The 23,739-nt window shown below is 36.1% G+C and overlaps 1 protein-coding gene across 1 annotated transcript in view; it reads left to right on the top strand.

Moving 5' to 3' along the window:
- The window catches only part of CPQ (carboxypeptidase Q), a 108,077-nt gene that overhangs the window by 71,034 nt on the left and 13,304 nt on the right, over positions 1–23,739 (top strand). Inside the window, exons 5-6 of the mRNA XM_015813495.2 lie at positions 219–310; positions 11,622–11,823. Coding sequence (XP_015668981.1) covers positions 219–310; positions 11,622–11,823 — 294 coding nt within the window. The remainder of the gene's footprint in view (positions 1–218; positions 311–11,621; positions 11,824–23,739) is intronic.

Genomic DNA, 23,739 nt, shown 5'->3' with positions numbered 1-23,739 from the left:
GGCAGGGTGGAGATTCCAGAAATAGTGCAGAGAGAGGAAAAAAATAGACAGGTTGGGAGGAGATGCATTTAAAATCAATGTTTTACTTTCCATGATAGGCAAAATGTTATTTTTCTCCTAATACACTAAGGCAGGCTTCTTAGGATGCTAAAAATGGGACAGAAGCTTTCAGAGGCTGATATGAGAGAGAAGTTTGTTTATTTTCTATCTAATAACAGGACTCCGGCCCAAAAGAACTCTGCGTTTGGTGCTTTGGACTGGAGAAGAGCAAGGGGGTATTGGAGCGGAACAATACTATAAACTACATAAAGTAAGTAACTTGATAGAATAATATGTTTAATTCTTTGGGTTCGTTGTTTTTTATATCATTGTTTTATGGTTTTTATTGTATGCCACCCAGAGTCATGTTTTTCATGAGATGGGCAACCATATAAATATAATGAATAAAATGAATATTACTTCATTTCATTAGGAGTCTTCTTGCAATCCTTACTTGCGAGCAGTAGAGTTGGAAGGGGAAAAAAATCAAGCAGCCATAATCATATTTCGGTTCAAATTTGGAAATTCTGCTCATATTCTCAGAGATAATGCACTAGTCTATAGAATCTTTTTCTAGACCTTAGTTTGCCAGTCACAATGTAATATTCAACAATATTTACAGCTGCCCCACATTCATTTCTAGGATTTGAGCTATAATCCAGATGAAAATCCTGTTCCCTTTGGCTAAAATATTTAGAGGGAAAACATGTCCATTATTACTATTCAGCATTCTAGTACTGTTTACTGGTATATAATTTTCTTTGGGGAATAACCCTACACTCAGCTTACACAAGGTACCAAATAAAACAGCAGGCTCTTCACTTGTTATTTAATTTAATTTTTTAAAAGAATATAAATAACCAAACTATTAAAATAAATATTTGATTTGGCCCCTAACTTGCTAATTTAGATTTAATCTTAGAAGGAGAAAAATAATCTCATCGGGGTACATGCTTTATGTGACCTACCCTGAAATTTAAAAAGGGTTTTCTGTTGTGCCTGGATATTTTGGTTATCATCGGCACTTTCCATGAATAACTAAGTTCTTGTGATTTATGAATGGAAAAAGGGGTGAGTAAACATTTTATATATTTCACTTGTGTTAAAAGTATATTTTACCATATGTTGGCTTGAACTCAATTGATTTTTTTATGAAAGATTTAGGATTTAATGTGCATTTTATTTGTAGAAAATGAGGCATATTTAAAATCACGAATGTTTTTATGATGTATTTCTAAAATTTAAAAATGAGCTAAAAGAACGATAGGATGACATCTCATTCTTGTGGCATTTATTCATCTCTTCAAAGCATGAGGGATAACTTAATAGAATTGTCTCAGAGCTAAATATGATTATTTTATAAACATTTCATAGCTTAATTTGATTTTAATTATTTCCAACACTTACTCAAACATGAAGGAAATAAACATTTGGTACAAGTGTCTTTATATTTAGCTGATGTTTGCAAAATACTTGTGTGTGATTCTAAGGCTCAGACAAAACTATTTGCTGCTTCTAATAAGATAAACTCACACAGGCAAGCACACACATGCACATTTTATTCATTAAAAATGTTTGAAAAGCTTTGTCCTCATTTTGAAATGACTTCATTTACACTCAGTAACATTTCTTAGGCCAAGAATAATTAACCAGATTTTTGGAATTGAATTCTGTCAACTTCATCCAGTATGGTCAGCAGTCCAGTTGATGAGAATTGTAGTCCAATAACATCAGAAGAGGCACAACTTCATCCTCCCCCCCCCAACATGGCCAAATCTGATTGGCTTTATAACATTGAAATGATATTTCATTCACTGTTTTGATGGAAAGATGGAAGAGAATTGCATCTAATGCCTCTATCTCAGATCGCCAAGCACCATGCACACCTATTTTACATTCTTTTAAAAATGTTCACTTACCTTGCCATGACCCAAATGGCCCCAAAAATATGTTCTATAGATGTCTCTGGTGGCATGCAGAGGCTAATATTTTTTTAACATTTAAAAGGCTATGGATGAATTTTCTACAGCAGGGCTCCCCAATCCTTAGGCCATGGTCTGGTACCAATCCGTGGCCTGTTAGGAACTGGACCGCACAGCTGGAGGTGAGCAGCAGGTAAGCAAGTGAAGCTTCATCTGTATTTGCAGCCACTCCCCAGCGCTAGCATCACCACCTCAGGTCCATCTCACATCATCAGGCTTTAGATTCTCATAGAAGTATGGACCCTACTGTAAACTGAGCATGCAAGGGATCTAAGTTGCATGTTGTCTTCCGTGAAACTGGTCCCTGGTGCCAAAAAAGTTGGGGACTGTTGTTCTACAGTATGTTTATTCCAAAAAGGCATGTGTGACCAGAAGTTGAGAAGGAAAAGACTGAGCATGCTCCTGGCATTTCTCATCTCTAAATTTTCCCTACATGAGTAGCAACAAAATAAAGATGCTAGGGTTTATTACATTCATTTGTGTATAATATTTATTCTGCCCTACACAGCTATTGAATTTTTCCCTTGCCATCACTTTCTAGTAGACTAATTTTTCCTTGCTTGCCAAAGAGTTTGTATTTCTGTGCTGCTTCTAATCTTATTTATTGAAAATTTGACAGGAAAATGTTATAAATAGTTCCATTTTATATTCTAAGTATGAAAAGAATTGCCTAAATAATAGAGCGGGCTAGGAAAGAGGCCTTGGGCATCACTAAATCAAATCTGAATAATGAGAACATGCACAGGAAGGGGAGAAAGTTGCTCTGGGGGAGATGGGAAGAAATGAACAAGGAAAAAAATGTACTTTTGGAGGAATATTTCAATCCTTTCTTAGATATCAAATCTGATCTGTTATAATTATGGTATATTTGGCTATATATCTACCAGCAGGAAAGTCTAATAAGCACTCTAGCAAAAAAACAACAACAGATTAATGTTGTAAATAATCAATTTACAAATTTCTTAACTTTTTACAGAGTTATGTAGCCCATATTTCTGAGAAATGGATTCCCAGAACAGAATACTTCTTATAGCTGGTAATTACTTGAATTGCAGAGGCATATGATCCATCATTTAAACTTGAAATCTTTACATTTTAAAGGTTATTTTTTTAAAATGATTGGATTGTTCATTAAACACAGTGGTTTTATTATGAGCTTGGCAAAGTACAAAACTGAACATAATTAATTCTTGTCTTAAAAGAGTAATGATTAGCAAGAAATAGATGTTATGACAAAGCATCAATAATAAGATAGCCTGGAACTTCTTTTACAAAGTCCAGTTCTCTCTTTATTTTTCTTGCTTGTGTATACTGTATATGTAAATCCCCTCAAATAAATAACCTTGTGATTAATTAATTTTAGACAACCTTGTGACCTGTTGGTCACCCTTTGAGAGAAAGGTACTGCAATATGATGTGAGCAGAATGAACACAAAATTTTATGCTGACCATGGGGCTTTTTTACCCCAATGCTTGACACTCCCATAATCGTCTAAGAAGTATATATATCATAAACAGAAAAATAATTGTAATGGCAAACAAGCTTCAATAATAGGTCAATATTTACTTACGCAAACAGGTAAAGATCATGGATGGACCAAACAGTGGGAGCCAAAGTGACTTCCAATTTCCTTCTGGCTTTCCCATTGACTTTGCTTGCAGGGAGCATTGGAAATTATAATCAAGTGACCATGGAGACGCTGCAACAGCTTCAACTTTGTAAATAAAACTGGTGTGAACTTTGTGGAAATTTGAGCTCCACAGAACTAATGGGTCCCAGATATTTTACACATTCTTTAAGTTCTTTAATATTCTTTAAGATTGTGGGTCATTCAAAAAGGTATAATACACTGTTTGCGCTAGCTTCAGGTACATACCAATATAAACTAGTATATAGATAGATTGGCTAAATGCCAGGATTTCATTTATATTGGTATGTGATAATAATTCACAAGGCCGTGGCAAATGTTACATAACTATCTTTAAAAAATAGTAGTAGAATATAATATTTATCAAATAGATGGATAAATAATTAAAACAAGTTAATCAATGCTTCCATGACTGACATTGATCAGTGCATCTCAAAAATCCCAAATACTTTTATTAAGGCTTTAGACCAATTTGGTGTCAGCTTTTTCCAAGTCAGGAATTTTCTTGGTTTTTAGTCATTACTTTCCATATGATTTTTTTTTCATTGCATATGTCTAAATGAATCTATTCATTCAACTAAATCAATGTCAATAATAGTAATTTTAAATATTTTGATTTCCTTGCATACATTTTGACTGTAATATAGAAATTAGATTTTTCTTGACTCTACCATAGATAGATTATCTGCCTGATTTATTTCTGCCTCAGTAAACTAGGAATACCTCTTGCATATAAATAACAATTCACTAGACATTTCTATGATCCAAGAAAGTCAATGGCCAAGATGTTAGTGCAGCTTAATTAGGATTCTATTTACAGCAAAAGCAAAGCTCAGAAGAAAATAATAGTATTTTGAAACATGGCAGCTTTGTCAGCATTTTCTTAGAGTTATGGGCATACTCCCACCACATATATTGTTGCTGCTGCTGTTACTACTACTACTATTGCTACTATTACTAGTAATAGAACTGATAATATTTGTGTATTGTTCTTCCTCAGAAGTATGCAAAAATGCTGGAATGAAACAATCTTTGACAGAAACAGTTTGATTAAAAAATCAACAATGAAGTGAGACAGTGAAAAACATTTAATGTACAACAATTAAAATTCATTTAAAAGGCTATTAAAGTTTAGATGATCCAATCTTGTATATTGGTAAACCGGCTTTTCATAATCAGCTATACTGAGACATCTGAGCCTTTTTTTCTACTCAAAAGTCTCAAAGAAAAATAGCTGAAGAGAAAGAGTAGCTGAAAAAAGACCAGTTGTCATTTTGAACTCCATTGCTGGAGTCTAAGGGAATATGGAATATGGCGCTCTAATGCTTTTTACTAGTTGGAGGGGCTAACCAAGTCTGTCCCCCTGGATCAGGCTGGTTTTAGACATTAATCCTGGAAGCAAACTCAACTGAGTTTCTCAAACCCACCATTTGAGAATGCTCACTCATATTCTCTCTCAAGTACCTTCACATATTATTCTGAGCCTCAGCAGATTATAAGGTTTAAGGTCAGGGTCATAAAAAGGAGTTAGACAAGATGAGATACTCAATCAGAATTGAGGTTCCAAACCCATTTAGTGCTTTGAAAATCATTACTAATGCTCTGAACTCAGATAAAAAAATGTATTGTAAGTTATTGTAAATCTTTTCTCCAAGGAGTTTGGTCTGGAATTTAGCCTAGTGAGCCAGCATGCTGTGCAATGAGCATTTAGTTCAGGTATTAAGGTGAAGTGTCCAGGTGTGTGATATCAGGCATATAATATCATAGTCAATTTTTTACAAATGGATTAGAGCCAGTGTTTCTCAACCTTGACAATTTTAAGGCATGTGAACTTCAACTCCCAGAATTCCACAGCCAGCAATGCTGGCTGTGGAATTCTGGGAGTTGAAGTCCACATGCCTTAAAATTGTCAAGGTTGAGAAACACTGGATTAGACAGTTCTGGCAAGCCGCTCTTCTTTTTCTGCCTTACTTAACAGGGTGTTACCTTCAACCTGCTGATCTATATTTGTTTTCCTGCTGATTTTGGAGCTCTGACACTAGAGAATATTCCTGCAGTTTCAGATCTGGTTGTCGTGTTCATCCTTCAGGGCTGTCAACTGACATTTGGGAAATTCTACAGCTATCAATCCAATTTGGTTTGACTTATTTTTCCCATTCTGTTGACATCTCCTGTGGGGAAGCTTGCACTGTGCATTGTAGTAAGAGCCTAGTGTCCAGATTATTCCCTGACAAAAGTGATTACTTCCATGGATTGATATTTTAATGAGCCTGCATATTTGAAGGAGCCTTCCAATATGAGAAGAGATGGAAGAAACAGCTGAGCCCACATTTAATCTATGCCTCTGATAGACAATCCTGACTTAAATTGCTTAAGAGAACACAGTTTGATCTGAACTTGTTTTGTTGTCCAGAGGGAACTGAAGAGAGATAGACAGAGACATACACACATATATGTCCACATGTATACTTTGATGAGATTTAATAGTGAGCTATTGTACATACAATACAACATTTTCCAGTTGTCCCAGGAAAATAACCCAGGTTTCTACCACTCAGGGAAATTCCAAGTGATCATCCAGAAATCAGCAGTGAATAAGGAAAGCAACAGACTTGGCAAAAACCCTCAAGACAATCAAGAGTTATTGAATCCCATGGAAACTAAATGTTGGGTACACCAACAATCTCCCCTTTCTGTTTCTGGCAAACAACCAGGCATGAACAAAATTATAGATTATCTCTGCATTGTTTTTATAATGAAATATATATTAATATTTTTTTCTGCAATAAAACCTGCTTATTCCCAAATGAAGATGTTTGTTAGAACAGTAGCCGCAAACTCTACTTTAGCCCTGCAGTCATTATATGTCATGGTTTGAGGTTGAGACGCAAAACTGTAAGTGTTCTGGGCATTTCTTTTTTTAAAAAAAAGTCCTGAGCACCAAAATATTCCATTGCTTTGTTTATTGTTCTATCATAGGGATGTTTTTTTTTCTTTGCAGCACGAGATAATATTTGGGCTACGAACAGAATAACACGGACACATTTCAATACAATAGAACAAAAGCTAAAATAGATTCAATTTACTTCCAGCATTGCTGAAATTATACTAAATTAATTCAATGTTATCATCCAGCCGGGAGGGTCTGCTGTTGGTATCCATATCTGAGTCATGTTGAATTATTGCCATAAAGTGTTCTTGTGAGATTTTTTACAGTGTCATTCACTATTGCTTTCCCTAACCCTCCCCATTTATCCGGGCTTGGGACTGGCATATGGTTGATGAATGGGACTACATGGTTGGGTTAAATTCAATGCACTTAATATGATTATGCCATTTATATTTAATCAATTTCCCTGCATTAAAAATTACAAATAGGTGACAACCTTTGAAAAAGTTCTGGATATCTTACCAAAGGCTTTGGGAAGACTGCATGTGACTTTAATAACTTCAGTTGTATCACTCTTCTCTAACAAGTCCAGAATCCAGAGGCTGAAAAGAATGGAATGGTATGGCAGAAAAGTTGAAGAGAGAAGTTAAGGATGTGCTTTACAACTTAAATGATTCACAAGGTTATCTATAGCAAGGTTCTGTAAGACCATGCACTCGGTGTACCATTGCTAATCAGAGATCTGAATGCATGTCAAACTATTATTCTTTCCAGTAGCTACAGGTATTCCTTAATTTACAACCAGTTGTTTAGCAACCATTCAAAATTACAACCAACCCGAGAAAGGAGACTTATGAGCCAGATTCAAAGTTATGAAGGTTGAACCACTCTAAGTCATGTGACCAAACTTTGAGTGCTCGGCAACACAGCTTCATTAACAAACATTTACAGCATCCTGCAGTAACATGACTATATTTTGTTAAAAGCCAGCACTTGCTTCCTATTTTTGGCAAAACCATGCTCAGAGCAAAGCATTGGTTGGCTTAAGGACTATGCTATTTGTTTAATGACTGCTGATTCACTGAATGATCATGATGATTCATTTAATGACCAGTGCAAAAAAAGTCATAAATTACGATCGTCGTGACATACAACTCTATGGCTCCATTATGGGCATATGTCAAGGATGACCTATACAGTCTAGAAGGCTATTCCTAAAAGGAAAGAATATAAAATTGGGTTATTTCCTCAAGATTAAAATAGATATACTGTTTTTTCTGGGTAACTCTTAATAAATATTTGCTGATACCAGGGCTCTAATGATGATGCTCTATGGATTTATTTATAGATAAAAGATAGGATGGGAAGAGATTGCTTACAATTTAAGAAAAAGTGGAAATTTACTAAAACTGTTTATACATTATTATTATTATTATTATTATTATTAGTAGTAGTAGTAGTAGTAGTAGTAGTAGTAGTAGTAGTAGTAGTAGTAGTAATAGGCGCCTTGGGTGCAATCCCAAAACACCTGGAGCACCACTTGAACACCATTGGCATTGACAAATTCGCCATTAGTCAATTGCAAAAGACGGCCTTACTAGGAACTGCTTCCATCCTGCAACGCTATCTGTAATACCATCAAACATCCACATCTGCCTATCCCAGGTCCTGGGTAAGGACTCGATAGGGAGATAAAAATGCCAAATCCAATCTGAACATCTGGCTGACTGTGCGATGATTAATAATAATAATGATGATAATGATGATGATGATGTTGGAAGGGACCTTGGAGGTCATCTAGTCCAACCCCCTGCTCAGGCAGAAAACCCTATACCATTTCAGACAAATGGCTGTCCAGTCTCTTCTTAAAAACGTCCAGTGTTGGAGCATTCACTGCTTCTGGAGGCAGGTTGTTCCACTGGTTAATTGTTCTATGTTTAGATGATGATTGTGACTATCTTTTTTAATATTTCTTTTCTTTTTTTAACTATACTATTTCCCTTTGCACTTTTCCTTTTTTCTATTTTTTTATCTTTCTTTTAGTTTGCAATAATTTAGCTATTGTAATTAATTCATTAACAAAATTGCTTTTAAAAAAGTTTTGTTAGGTTTTGGTTTCTTTTACATTCTGATTTTTTTTTTTTTGTAGAAACGTTGTTGTTTTAAACATATGTGCCAAATTAAACAGTTAGAATAAGAAACGGAAGGGTGGAGAGGTGTAACCATATCATATACTAATGGTACTTCCCATTCTGGATTTGATATTAGAAAGATGTGAGCCATTACTGAAAAAGGTAACAACTGAGGAATGTGCTCCCAAAAGTGTTTTTTCAAGAGGCAACTGGACTTTCTTGTTTTTCTTTGAAGATATTTCGCTTCTCATCCAAGACGCTTCTTCAGCTCTGACTGAATTTAAATCCTTCCATTTCCATCCAGTCAAAGCTGAAGAAGTTTCTTGGATGAGAAGCTAAATGTCTTCAAAGAAAAACAAGAAAGTCCAGTTGCCTCTTGAAAAAACACCTTTGACAACCATGACCTGGATGACTGAGAATCCCCATAGACATTGAGGAATGTGCTGTTGCCACCAGCTTGTAAAATCCCACCATTGTAAAGGATTTTCTTTTTCCCCCGATTACATTGAGATCCGAGAAACTGTCATCAGAGACACCAGATTTGCTTAATCCTGCTACCAATACTTTTGTTTCACTTATGCTCTGATATTTCATCTGTTTCATATATATTCCTTTTACATAGTCTCAGACTGGCCTCTTAACTGTTATCATTACTAGCTACCCTTAGGTAGTTAAGTTACTCTGAAAGTATTTGCTTTGAATATTATAAATCGTTCATTAACAGGACTTAATAAGATTCCCATCCTCAGTCTGTCATGCTGCTGTTTGTATTCATGGTTCACCAATAAAAATGAGCCTATTCTTGACTATATGGTAGCAGTGATTTTTTAAAAAAAACATATGGAGATACATTATTGTGATGCACAAAGATTGTCAATTATTCACTTATGTTTTGACTTTTTTAAACCTTAGACATGGTATATCTTGTTCAAGTAGACCTAAATTTATGACCACAATTGAGCCCAAAATTTCTGTTGCTAAGCAAGACAGTTGTTAAGTGAATTTTGGCCCATTTTACGATTTTTCTTGCCATAGTAATTAAGTTAGTAACATCATTGTTAAGTGAATCTACTATTCCCATTGATTTTGCTTGTCAGAAGTTTGCAAAAGAGGATCTGCAGGACACTGCAACCATCATAAATATGGGACCTGGCAGAACTGGAATTGGCTAGGACCAGTTTTTCTCACTTTTGTCAACCTTATTGCCTCTTCCTACCACTCCTGTTCTCCTTTTCTTTCTTGCTCCCTCTGTCTTTAATTTTTTTTTAATTTTCTCCCTGCAAAGGGAGAAAGACAGATCTAATTTGCAAATTTTAAGGGAGGAGGGATCAGCTGCAATTCCAAAAGATCCATTTTGCAATTTGCAATGCTGATGCTCAGTGGGACCTGAGGAAAAATTATTTTCTCATTTGTGAAAAGTCTCACCTCACTCCATCTCCTGTACCCTGAACTTGGGGCAATCTAATCGATTTTATAAGCTGGAAAATCTGAAGCTTAATCTTTCCAGTAAGTTACTAGTCAGTCTAAATTCCAGGAAAAACAATCACCTTGATTTTTCTTGGTTAGGTATGCAGTATGTACCTGCCTCACCAAACGTCCTAACTTCTCCTTCACACATACATATCTACAATATTTACCTGTAAGGGTTCTATGCTAACCTATAACCAAGGTCACAGCTGTCAGGAAAAATACCCAGTTGCAAAACTGAAATTTTGAGACATTGTCATAGCTTTCAATGGGTATTTACATGCAAGAAGAACAGCGTTAGGATGGCAGGTAACTTTCCCTTTCCTACCAACTCTAATTTTTGTAAACCAGCCACCATACACCTGTAGCCATGTACAGAGAAACCTGGGGAATGGGTGGGGGGTGTCTAGCAATGTACTTTTCTCCTTTCTGTGTGGAATAGATAAGGACAAACACTCTGGAATGGAGATATTTTAGGTAGGAAATCTGACCCGCCTGAATAGAGCAGGCTAACAGTCCTGAACAGGCTGCATGCCTTCTGAAGGACCAAGTTTGCAATTTAGAGATTTATCTGAGCAAGTGCTAACTGGGGAGATATAGACTGCAGCAGCAAAGGAATGCTTTTTACCAGCATAATATGATAGACCGTTTGGTATGCCATTGTCGCTGGAGGATTATGGGAGTTGAAATTTAATACTTCTGAAAGGCAGCTGGTTGGAAAAGGCCGCCATAATGAGCTAAAAAAATCTCCTTGCTCTGATTCCGGAGCCAGCACCGTTATATGGCTGTGGCAATGCCAATTGTGTCCCTTCTTTTTTGCAACTAAACATAGATGTTTCAAGATAAAAAAAAAAAATGAAACTAAATGAAACTCCTAAATCCAAACTTCAAAATTTCCCCTTAGGGCATCCAGAAAATTAATCAGCACTCCCAGAGTGGAAGTATTCGGTTTAGTAATAATTACTTGCTACTTAATATTTTGAAACCAGTTTAATTAATATTTGCATAGAACTTTGAAAAGGCATGCAGGAAGCAGTAATTTATATCCCAGCATTTGTTTAATAAATGAAGATACATACCATATTATTTATTCACTTGAAAAGGTAAAAATTTATTCACCTAGTTTACATTTATTTTATCCAGTGTGATAATTACCTAAGGAAAAAATCACTATTTATCTCAAAATCTAGAAACTGGGATTTTAAATGCTCCCACAAGCTAGGACTGCAAAGTACAATGTAATCGAGTCTGTAAACAAGGATCATAGACAACACTGAATAAATTTCATGGTTTAGCCATGTAATTAAAATTACAGTTTATCAAAACAATATGCACTAGATAATTTTCCTGTCTCATCTCATGGCATCCCAGGAAGTAAAATGACCACTGACATGGTGTACTTGCCAAATTGCCCTTTCAACATCATCTGTATTTCAACAGAAGTTCACTTTCTGTTTTTCAGGTAAACATTTCCAACTTTGATATGGTTATGGAATCAGACGAAGGAACGTTTACGCCCACTGGCCTGGCTTTCACGGGCAGCCTTAAGGCTCGTTGTATCATGAAGGAAATCATGAAACATTTGAAGCCTCTCAACATTACCAGTGTTTTTGAAGATGGTGGAGGAACAGACATTAATTACTGGATTCATGAAGGAATACCAGGTGAGATTCTAGAATGAATTTTACAGACTGCTAGGAGGGGCTTAATTGTGTTCCATTTCTTAGGTGATGCCCTTTTATGGAGACTAATATTGGAGAGCTCTTTTTCTTGAACCACTCTTTAGCAGAAATTAAATGTGTGAACATATTTCAGGATTAACTACAGAAGCCTGGCTACATAATGTAAATTTGAAGGACTTAAAAAAAACATTTCAGATGATACATGGACAATATGTTTGCAATCTTCTTTTAAGCTTTAGGATTAAGCTTAATCTTCCCTTCAGCGATGGAGTAAAAATAACATCCCACATAAAGGGCATTCTCTGTAAAGGGGGAAAAGGCGCAAACCGAAAATAGCATAGGCTGTCTTTTTTTCTTCTCTTGTTCACATGGCTGCAGATGAGGACTAGCACGTGGGGAAATTTATGGTGTAATCTATCCTAGTTCATATATAATACTGCATCAAATCTTTTATCTGGAAATACACAGCTATAGGATGGGTGGTGGCAAGCAGCACAAAAAAGAGATTCCCTACAAATTGGCAATCTCAGGTTTATTTTAGTGTTATCTAATACCGTTGAGGAATTCTAAATGTTCTGTCTTTTTTCTCTTTCATTATCTGTTTCCTCCAAACTCACAGACTCTTTTTCATATATGCATATCCACTTTATTTCCTGACCAGCAGAGATTTCACATTAAAACATTTCTAAAGACTATCATTTTAGCATTAGGAAGATCCATTGACTGACTATTGTCTTCAAAGAAATAATCAATTAATAATACAGGAGTCTCCCCACCCCCTTCCTAGCTAGTCTGGGCAGTCATTCTAATGGGATATTATCTATGCAGCCCCATCAGATAGACCAGACCAGGATATTAACTCCACAGGAAGGCTAAACCTATTGTTACTGAAAATGGCTACAATAGCAGAATCTTGCAAGTCTAGTGGTGTTGTATATCTTTTCCTCCTGCTGCTCCTGCTGCTCATCCTCCTCCTGCTCCTTTTCCTCTTCCTCCTCCTCCCAAATATAGTGAGCGGCTTTTGAATGTTATGTTGTTCTGGACTTTAAAAAAGTCCTTTTTCAGTCCTTTTCTCTAGGTAACAGTTCCTATAAGACTCGAACAAAATCAGCTTTGTTGTTCTGTACATCAGGGTTGACACTGCAAGGTGCTGTTTCTGTTTGTGCCTCTGATACTGGCCTTCCTCTGTTCCTTGCCATCTGCATAAAAGATGAGGTCATCCACCCAAAACAGAACAGAATAATAGAGTTGGAAGGAACTTTGGAGGTCTTCTAGTCCAACCCCCTGCTCAGGCAGGAAACCCTATACCATTTCAGACAAATGGCTGTCCAATCTCTTCTTAAAAACTTCCAGTGTTGGAGAATTCACCGCTTCTGGAGGCAGGTTGTTCCACTTATTAATTGTTCTAACTGTCAGGAAATTTCTCCTTAGTTCTAGGTTGCTTCTCTCTTTGATTAGTTTTCATCCATTGTTCCACTTACTCTCCATGTGAATATGGGGATGAAAAAAGAGCTATAGTTTTCTATAGCAGATTGAGATGATAGGGTGATCCAATGGGAGAAGGGCATGGTGAGGTCACACTTTGATGTTTTAACTCCAAATAAAAATCTGGGATTTATTATTCTATTGACTGTAAAAGATTGGGACCAGATTACATTTCTGTTCATGTGCATTATATAATAAAACACAGATTGAATTATTTCCAAATCCTATCCAGTTATAAACATGAACAGAGCTGTTAAATAATGCATCTATCCATTTTTCCATGAAGAATGAAAAACATTTTTAATCTCCTGATCATAAATAGGACTGGACTGCTGTTTGCTAAACAAGATGTCAGGAAGTACAAACTGTGTACAGGTTGCCAATGAAGTATCACATTAAAAGCACAGAGTTTAGAATGTTTTGATTATCACCTCTGATCTACATGTTTCAAGATCCGTAGCACATTTTTTGGAGATGATTGATTCCAGTTCTGTCTGTTGCCAGCCTTCCCTCTGTATCTGGTAAAAGGCCATTAAACTATTTCATCTGTTAAAAAATGTAGTATGCTTTATAGAGTATTATCAATTAAGGCCCTGGAAAATATAGCCAGGTGCTTCTGGCTGAAAGAATTAGCTGGTGACAACACCGTTGCCCAGGGGACACCCAGTTGGGGGCTCCTTTCATGTCCCTATTAAGTGCCCATTAAAGTGATACCTATTTATCTACTTTTTGCATGCTTTTGAACTGCTAGATCAGCAAGAGCTGGAGCGAATGGGGAGCTTACTCTGTCACACAGCATCACTCGGGTTTTGAATGTGGGCTTGCTGATTGTCAACCCAGCATTCTAACCATGTGAGCCACTATGCTCTTCACTGATCAGAATGATGCACACCTCTATAATGTCACCAACTTTCGTTTAATAGCCAACAAGATTCAACAGAGACTTTATTAGAAACTTAACTTAATTAAACTTGTTCCAAGTTCAGTAATAACAATAACTGCTAACCCTCTTTCTTAATTGTTCCTAGCTTTGTCTATGAAGGTCTTAAATGAAGCTTAGCATGAATACTCTCAATGTTCAAAATAATTTACTTGAACTACAAAAGTTTCACTTGTGGTGACAGTGTTCAGTTTATTTTTATTGCATTTTGTTTTATTTATCTTATTTTATTTTATTTTATGCTTTATATTAAATAAGGCTGATCAATGAGCAAAATAAAGTGTTTTGAGTTTTGACCATTGTGGCAATTTTTTAACCTAGGTGAGACCTAAAAAGAATTATTGCAGGCAGCACACCCATAGTGTATTCTGTGATTGTTCAATCATTTCACAGATTGTTTTGCAGCTTTTCCTTCAATTCTTGCAATCCATGGTGCCATCCTGATGACATACATAAATCTTTTCTCCTCTCCACTAAAAACAGCCATCTGGCATTACTTTGCAATAAAAATCAAATAATGAAAAGTTATTATGAAAAGCTGGTGCCATGGAAAGGTTTGTTTTGACTGTGTCAGGTGTGCTACAGCTGAAAAGGTGTCACTCATAAGCTGAAAGGGAAATGACCAGCTGAACTACCAGAAAAATGAATATACTGTATATATATATTCACCTGTCATAACAAGAAGATGTAAAACTGAAGAACAAGTACAAAAATCAAATGTGGCTGCTTGCTGAGAATAAGAAGGCAAAATGGCAAGACTAACAAAGAAGTCAAGATACAATGCAGGTCTCTACTTACTTCTTTGTTCATCATTGGAGATGGGATGTTTTCTTGAAGGATCTGTTTAGCTAATTCCCTAAGGAAAATTTATAACAATTACATACAACTCTTGCTTGATATTATAGAAATACTGGAAAAGAAGGTACAGTAGTTCTGAGATGAAATATCATACTTTTTTTTTCAGAAACAAAGAATTCCAGTTTGATTTCACTGTATTTAACTTGACCTTTTATAAGCACTTACGAAAACATACATTATATTTTTAAACATAATGCATAGAATTCTATACAATTTAGCCTTCTCCTTCTCAAAAGCTGCACAAAATCTCATAACAGTGAAATCCATAAGTGCAGTTAACAGTGACTTCATGGAATGAAAGAGCTTGCCTTCTTCATAGGATTTGTATTGCTGGTGCTGGTATCCTGGACCATTTTGTATATTATTCAACTGTGAGAAGGTTGGAGAACAAGGACTCTTTCTTGCACAATTTCATTTTAACTGTCAAGCTTGAAGCGTCTGTATGATGTGGCCACCATTATTGTTTCTCAGCTTGCAAATGCACTAGGCAGAGGGGAGGGGGAAATGGAAGGCAGGCTCCAGACAACGAGAAGTTGGCCCATGTGAACAAAGGATGTTTCAGCAGATGTTTGCAAATACACAGAGACACTTTCTCATAATAATATCTTGATGCTCGATTGGACCATATGACCTGCACTAATAGGGGCAGGGAGAATTCTATGTTTTAACTATAGTGGGTTGTTCAGGAATTAGCCAGAGCTGGTTTTGCTTCATTCATGCCGAAATAATAACCATAAACATAACCATAATCCTAACCGAGTTGGAGCACTGGAAATGATGTACTCAATAAAGTTTTGCATTAAGAGATCAGATTGTCTCGATGGTGCTTGCTCAGTTGGGCTTGTCAGTCGGAACCGTGACATTAACATTTCCTTGACATCATTCTGCCACTTTGAGGCAATGACATTTTTTCCTGTTTTAAAATATCATATGGAATAATTTGATTACCCAAGCACCACATGATGGGGTGAGCTCCCGTTCTTGCCCCAATTCCTGCCAACCTAACAGTTCAAAAGCATGCAAATGCAAGTAGATAAATACTGTAGGTGCCACTTTGGTGGAAGAAAACAGAATTGACTGAGCCTTGATATATAGTCATGCCGGACACATGACCACAGAAGTGTTTTCAGACATCGCTGGCTCTCCCAGCTAGAAACGGAGATGAGCTTCACCCCCTTAGAGTTGAACACAACTGGATAGGGGAAACCTTTACTCAAGAACTAGTTGGATTGCTAGTTTGGCCACAAGAATATAGTTATTTCTTAAATATTTATTAATTATTAATTATAAAATATTATTATATAATTATAATAATTATAAAAGCTCCATGGCATTGATGTTTTTTTTTTTTTTGCAATGAATTAGCTGTGAATAGATTTCAACTTTTTTAGATTGTTGAGTTGGACTGACTGAATTAAATTTTCCAATCAGTTTAGAAAAACTGCTTTTGCCCATGTTTCTGTGCTCCACATAGCTTTGGTGCCTTCATTCAGGAAGTAAACTTGAGTAAAAGAATGGATTGTCTGGACTTAATATATGTCTAGCCATTTGATAAAGAAATACACAAAAAAGATCCAACCTAGAACTAAGGAGAAATTTCCTGACAAGGAGAACAATTAATCAGTGGAACAGCTTCAGTCCACAGATTGTGGGTGCTCCGTCCTGCAGGTTTTAAAGAAGAGATTGGACAGCCATTTGTCTGGTATGGTTAGGGTCTCCTGCCTGAGCAGGGGGTTGGATTAGAAGGCCCCCAAGGTCCCATCCAATTCTGTAATTCTGTATTCTGTATTTTGCTTCAGATTGTGTGGATCACCTTAATTCAGACACTCAGACTGAGAAATGCATTTTGATTCCAGTTTAAAATAGAGCTTTCCTTTTGCTCATTTTCCAGAACATCAAATTTTCCAAAACATCAAATCACTACCTAGTTAACTAGTGGACGAACCATGACAAATTTTCACACATGGTTTTGTGATAGGTTACAGTACTTGAAATTTGAATTGCTGGGTGGGAAAAGAAAAGAATTGTTCTTGTCATATCTGCTTTTCTCATTACCACTCCCAAAATTGCTTTCCCCCATATAAGCTATTCCCTATTTCCTCTTCATCTTTCCTTGAATGGATATATGTCACTTTGTTACATGAAAGCTTAAAGTCATATAATCTTGGTTGAATGAAGTGTGTGTTTATACCAGCAATATAGTACAGTACATGTAAAAGAAAATTCCATAAAAATAGATTCAAAGTCAAATAGATTTGTACTAATGGAAAAATAGCTCAGAGGTTGGGGTATCTTTTCCACAATACAGGAGAGTATTTATTTATTTGTTTGTTTGTTTGATCAAATTTATTATGGCTGCTCACTCCAGAAGACTAGGTGACTTACAAAATCAAATGAACAATTAAAAACAGCTTTTAAAAGACGTTAAACAAAAATGGTAGTCCAGACTAAAAGCAATCATAAAAAGATGATACAAAACACAACAGCAGCTCCAAACACACAGCCTTCAGGCCTAGGAACAGAACCAGGTTTGAAGGGCCTTCCAGACCTCAGCAGAGTGGGTGCAAAATATATCTTTTTTGGGGGGGAAGGGTGCTGCTCCAAATTGAGGAATACAACTCTGTATAGAGATACATAAACTTCTCTGTAAATTTTTCCAGTTATATAATGAAGCATATCTTAGTGTCTGAATACATTTTCTCTAATTAGAAAACAAACTGATTTCAGGCTAGGTAGGTATTTTTTAATGAACAGTGCTTAACAGGATTTCCTCCTAGGGTCATCCATTGTTCCTGAAACATATCTATCTGTGTCTCTGACAGGATCTCAGGTACACGGATCCATAGTAGGGAGATAGATGACAGAAAAAGAGAAAATGAATTTCCAAAGTGCTGTCTTAGAAGTTGCCACTTTAGATTCCCAAGAACCTGATATGAATGGAGGTTTCATGGATAGACCTCCTGGTCTCGCTGGTTGATGGATTCCATATAATCATTGGGGGAAGGGAAGGCCTTTGCAAAGGGAAGGGAGAGTTAAGAGAGAAAAAAAATCAAAGAGGCACTCTGGCCAAGATATTCTGACTGAATGAACTACCATTGGGAACATGAAAGGCAGTTTAAATCAGGTTTGGTCGAAAACAAGCAGGTATTTTTGGAAAAAGTAGGTGTGCCAGATTTAAGCCAAACAAAGCTATAGTACATCAACAGAATTTACTTAAAACTAAATAAAATTGCTTACAGTAAATACATGGAGTCATGTTCAACAGCCCACGTCCTTTTTGAAGAGCTGAAGAATTCTTATAATTAGGCAATCTTTTACAGATATAGATACACGGAACTATAAAAATGCTGTTCTTAATTTAAATAAATAGTGTGTACAGATGGGTGGTCTTTTCTTGTCTACCAAATGCAAAAGAAATGTAGTAAAACTCAATAAAATCAATTAAATCTGATGGCCTTTTGATTTGTATAGATTGTCAGTCCTATAAGGCAGAACTTCATTAGCAGGAAGTGCTCCTCGATCAATTTCCATCAATTTTTCTTTCATTTCTGAACTTCAATTGCATATAGAAAATATGTTTACTACTCCACATGTGTTATAACCCACAGTTGTGCATGCAACTGTAAAAGAATCTGACTTGCTTGATGTTCTTTGGTAGGAAATACATGCCGGAATTCTAAGTAGATGAACATTCTAGTAATCCAGGCAAGTAAACAAGACAGTAGGTGCAAAGAAAAAAAACCAATAAAAAAGTATCTGGTCAAATAAGTTTTGGAGTGCAGTGTAACTTGATAAAAGAGCAGAGTTCTCTCCAAGACCATAGAATGGATGGATGGATGGATGGATGAATGGATGGAGCCAGTCTCATTACAGAATAAAATAGAATACAACAGAACAGAACAGCAGAATAGAACAGAACAGAATAGAATTCTTTATGCGCCAAGTGTGACTAGTTACCCAAGGAATTTTTCTCTGGTACATAAGCTCTCATTGTACTTGCAAGCAACAAAGATAAATCATGATAATAATCATAAAATACAATCATAACTCATAAAATACAACACCCAGTGATAGTCATAGGATATTAAATAAAACAATCGACATAAATCATAAGATACAAACAACATAAGATGCTAAAGGAATAGGTAAGAGGAAAGATTAGAAAGATAATAGTAATACAGCTACTATGTGGTTTGACATCCTACGACATAAGACAGTGTTGTGGGAAGTAATTGTTTAGTAGAGTGATGGCTTGGGAGAAAAAGTGTCTAGTTGTTTGCAATGCCCTATTTGTTTGCAATGCCCTATTGTCTTGAGAGAAGAAGTTGAAACAGTTTATGTCCAGGATGTGAGGGGTCTGTAGATATTTTCAATCTATTTCATGAAACAATTCTTTTACTATTTTATCTTCCTCTTCAATTGAAATGCAATGAAACTAAAGAATCTTCTTACAACTGAGAACAGGCTTTGGCATAGCCCTAATTAAGCTTTCATACCTGTCAGCTTTCCCAAGTAGACCAGACAAGAAATACGACTTTATTGTAAGCTTCATTAACAGAATCTTGCAAGTCTGAAAGTATAAATCTCCCTCTGTCTTTTTTTTACATCTGGAGAACTTGCTGTGGGGGTCCTTTCTAAGCTTCTTTCTCCACCATTATATAGTTGTGGGCTATGCCCTTTCTTATCTGACCATTCCCTAGGTAATATCTTTTCCATCACCTCCAAAGTCATTCCCACATACCGTATCATTACAATATTGAATTATGTTATGCACTGGAAGAAAGTTCTCCAAATCTCTTATAGTTATTTTTAATATTTTAAGGGAGAGCCTAGCAAATATGGTTGAGTGTTGAGTCAGCAGTGTTGAGTTTCTTTGAAGAATTTTCACTTAAGTGTACATGCCCATGTGTGGTATTATGTAGTCATAAATGAATCTTATATTAAAAAAGATATACACCTTTCCACAGAAAGGTGGACATACATAGAGGACACTGAAACATGTGAGATTTTTATCTCATTGAACTTACTAATACTTAACTGACAGACAACATTGTTGACTAATTTGCAGTTGCTTGTTTCTGAGGTAATTCTTCACAGAGCATTCATGGTGCTTTTAGTAATCCATGAAGACAGCATGAGCTCAAAAATTCAAAATATATTTCAATGTTTTTATTTAGTTAGCAAGAAGTGATACCATTACAAAGAGCAAGACAAAGCCCTGTTAAATTTAACAAGTCAGAAATTGTCAGAATCATATTTCTGAGTACAAGAATTCTTTTTCTTTTCTTTTTTTCTCATTCATTCATTCATTCATTCATTTTTTAATTATACTCCACTTTTATTATGTTTCTAAATAACTCAAAGAGGTGAACATATGTAATATTCCTTCCTTTATTTTCTTCCCATTTTCTTTTCCTATTCTGTTTAATTAAATAAATAAAAACAGTTAGAAAAAAGAAGCAGATAAAGTGAGAAAGGGAGATTCAGCAGTCCTGTGGGCATTGGTGCCTGTTTAATTATGTCACAGGTAGGTCTTTAAAACTGTTCAGAACTCTGATGAATACAACCATCTAGCTCAGACATGTCAAACACAAAGCCCACAGGCCAAATCCACCTGAGACAGGTTTAGATCTGGCCCACGGGGCTACCCTGGAGATGATGAGGGGCCAGTTCCTGCCGCTTCAACCAACCCCAGCCTGGCCTGGCAGCAACTGCAGCTCTTTGGCCCCTTGGGCACTCATTGGCTGGCAGCAATGGGCAGCTGGATATGAGCCAAAGCATCCAATAAGTTGCACTCAGCCCCATGCCACTTGCACCACACTTGTATACGTTGGGGCCCTACAGCTGATCTAGGTCCTTAATTGTATGATGGCTGGGTTACATAATGCATTATCTAATATCAGGCTTGGTGATTGGTCAGTTCTCTTCAGCCCACTTGAAAGGACCTTGGAAGTTTTCAGGACTTATAGGTCTCTCCTGATAAAAACCTGGTTCTTTTTCTAAGAAGCTGCTGACATTGCTTGAGGTATTTATTAATCTGGTTCATTTCCACCTCATTCAATAGAAGTTGTTTCAGCCCTATTTCCATATCTGGTCAAGTTAAACTGTGTCATTAACCACACAAGTAATTTATATAGGCATAGCTTCCTTACTGTATGGTGGCAATTGCAGATATGTCACAAATCAGATAAAAAACTTACAAATAACTATGACCAACATGAAGCCTGAACCAGTAGTTTGATCCTTCATATTATTTACCTGTAGCCAAGCGATAATCAATGCATAGAGTATTCAATAGTATTCAAGCCATGCTATACAAACACAGCTATCCTATACAGGACAAGCTTCAAAAAACCATATTAATGGGATGAACAGTAAAAGTCTGTTCTCCAGAGGCTCATTGAAAACATTAAGTTAGCCTCTGAATGGCACTTTTGCCCATACTGGAAGCAGAAACAAGGTTCAGCAAATCCTTTGAAAGAAGTTGTTTGGAGCTGTAGGTTTCTAGTTGGGTAGCCTGCTAGATACAGGATATAGAGTTGCTTTTGATTTGAGCAACTTTACAAATCTAATAAATAAAATAGCTTCATGGAAACATTTTCCCAGACAAAGTGGCTATCTGCGCACATGCTTTCTGAAACCACCATAGAAACTTTTGAATTAGTTTAAAAAATAAAAAAAGACATGACTGCTTTGTGGCTTCTAGAAGAAATGTTTAAAGGAGCTCCTGAATGTTGAATCATTTTCCTTCCTATTACGAAAAACAGAATCAAATCCTGGTGAGAGACTTAAGAGTAGAAGTATATCATTTCCACCCATTCCTCTTTTTATTTTGAGATTGGAAAAACTGTGACAAGATACAAACATAAAGCTAGTCTAAATCTACCTGGGAATTCCAGAACATCCCTAAGATTGCAGGTCTTTGATATGAAGGCATGCCATGGAGAAGCCAATAATACTGAAGGTGAGCAGTTCATTGTAGCAAGAATGAGGTTATTAATGCTGAGCAACTCCTTTTTCCACAAGGGAATTTGTGTAACATAAAGGCACAATAGTTCTATGACCTTCCATTCACCCTTTCTACTCGGGCAATATCTCCTTTCAGTCTAATCCATTTTAAATTGCTACATTCACTGGAAGAGAAGAGAAGCCATAATTTCCTCTCTGAAAATGACAAGTACTATTAACAGAATAAAAGGAAGGTTGTCTAGAACGATTTATTACCACTTCTCACAGGGATATTTATTTATTACATTTTTATCTTATCCTTACTCACATCACACCAAATTCTGAAAAGCAACCCCTGGAGACAGAACCCACTTTAGACAGTGATTTACACAATCCTAATCCTATAAAGATCTGGAAAATATTTCCAGTTGGTTTTCCCAGTAGAATTCACTGATACTTATGCCATTTCAGTAGTTCTGAAATGCAAAGTATTTCCTATTTGGGGTGTGTGTTGCAAGAGATTGAAGTCTATACTGCTTTCCACAACAGCTTCCACAAGGTCTTATGCATGTCTCTGTGTATGTTTGTTTGTGTCTGCAAAAACAGCTTACATTAACCATACATTCCAAAATCACCTTTCATCTGGCTGAGCTGTCTAACTTCATTTTCTGCAACACTAATAGAGCTTCACTTCCTATTTCTAAATGAACTCAGCTTTACAGGTTATGGGAAAAATCATTAATGTTTTTCCCAGACACCGCTGAATAATCAACATTGTCATTTTTGGACTTTGCTGACTTACTAACCAACTCTGGAAAAATTTAAACTTGTGTGAATTCTGGTCATCCTTTAAACAAATCTGACATTTCCTACATTATCAGCCAAATAAACAGCACTAACATACTAATTGTTACTATTTATAAATGGAAATATTTATAACTAATAAATGAAGAGAATCTGCTTCTATTCTATTAGTAGTTACCTTTGAAACTAGAGAACATAATATACACAGCTTTTGAAGTAACTAATAAACCACAAGTGTGCAAATCTGTGTGTGGTTATATATCTATTTTACATACACATGTCTATTTTATACATACATATACATATGCAGAATGTGTGCATCTGTGTATGTGTGTGTGTGTGTGTGTGTGTGTGTAGAGAGAGAGAAAATGAGACAGAAAGAAATAAACACATTAAAGCACTGAAAGTTAACAAGTAGGTCTCTGATATAAGCACTGTCCTGCAAGCTATAAAATGCTGCATATTGCATATTTGTTACAAGCAATTGTATTTCAACAATTGAATAATCAAGATTTTTGAAACACAGCCATGTAAATTTACCTAGCTGATCATCTATTTCAATCCTTTCTTTACATTTCCCATGAAAACTCAAGCATAAGAATCTTTAGCTAGGTTAAGAGCAGACATGAAAAATGTTTACCCATGACAAGGTCACATTTCCTGGGTGCACCACAAGGAGGTTAGTCTACATTGCATCCCGTCCATCGGTTTAGCCATCCCAGTAACTGCTCATATAGAATTTAATTCTATTCATAATTTTATTCATCACTCTGACTGCTGGACTTCACAAGGATCTCCCAGCAAGAAGCAGCAGCAGGATTACTGAAAAATTCTGAATCATTGAAAACTTTACATTAACATTG

The sequence above is a fragment of the Protobothrops mucrosquamatus genome, unplaced genomic scaffold (assembly GCF_001527695.2).
Source record: "Protobothrops mucrosquamatus isolate PMUCROS unplaced genomic scaffold, P.Mucros_1.0 scaffold_69, whole genome shotgun sequence".
Classification (NCBI taxonomy): Eukaryota; Metazoa; Chordata; class Lepidosauria; order Squamata; family Viperidae; genus Protobothrops; species Protobothrops mucrosquamatus.
The sequence above is the reverse complement of the archived record's forward strand: the minus strand, read 5'-3'. Positions and strand labels throughout refer to the sequence as shown.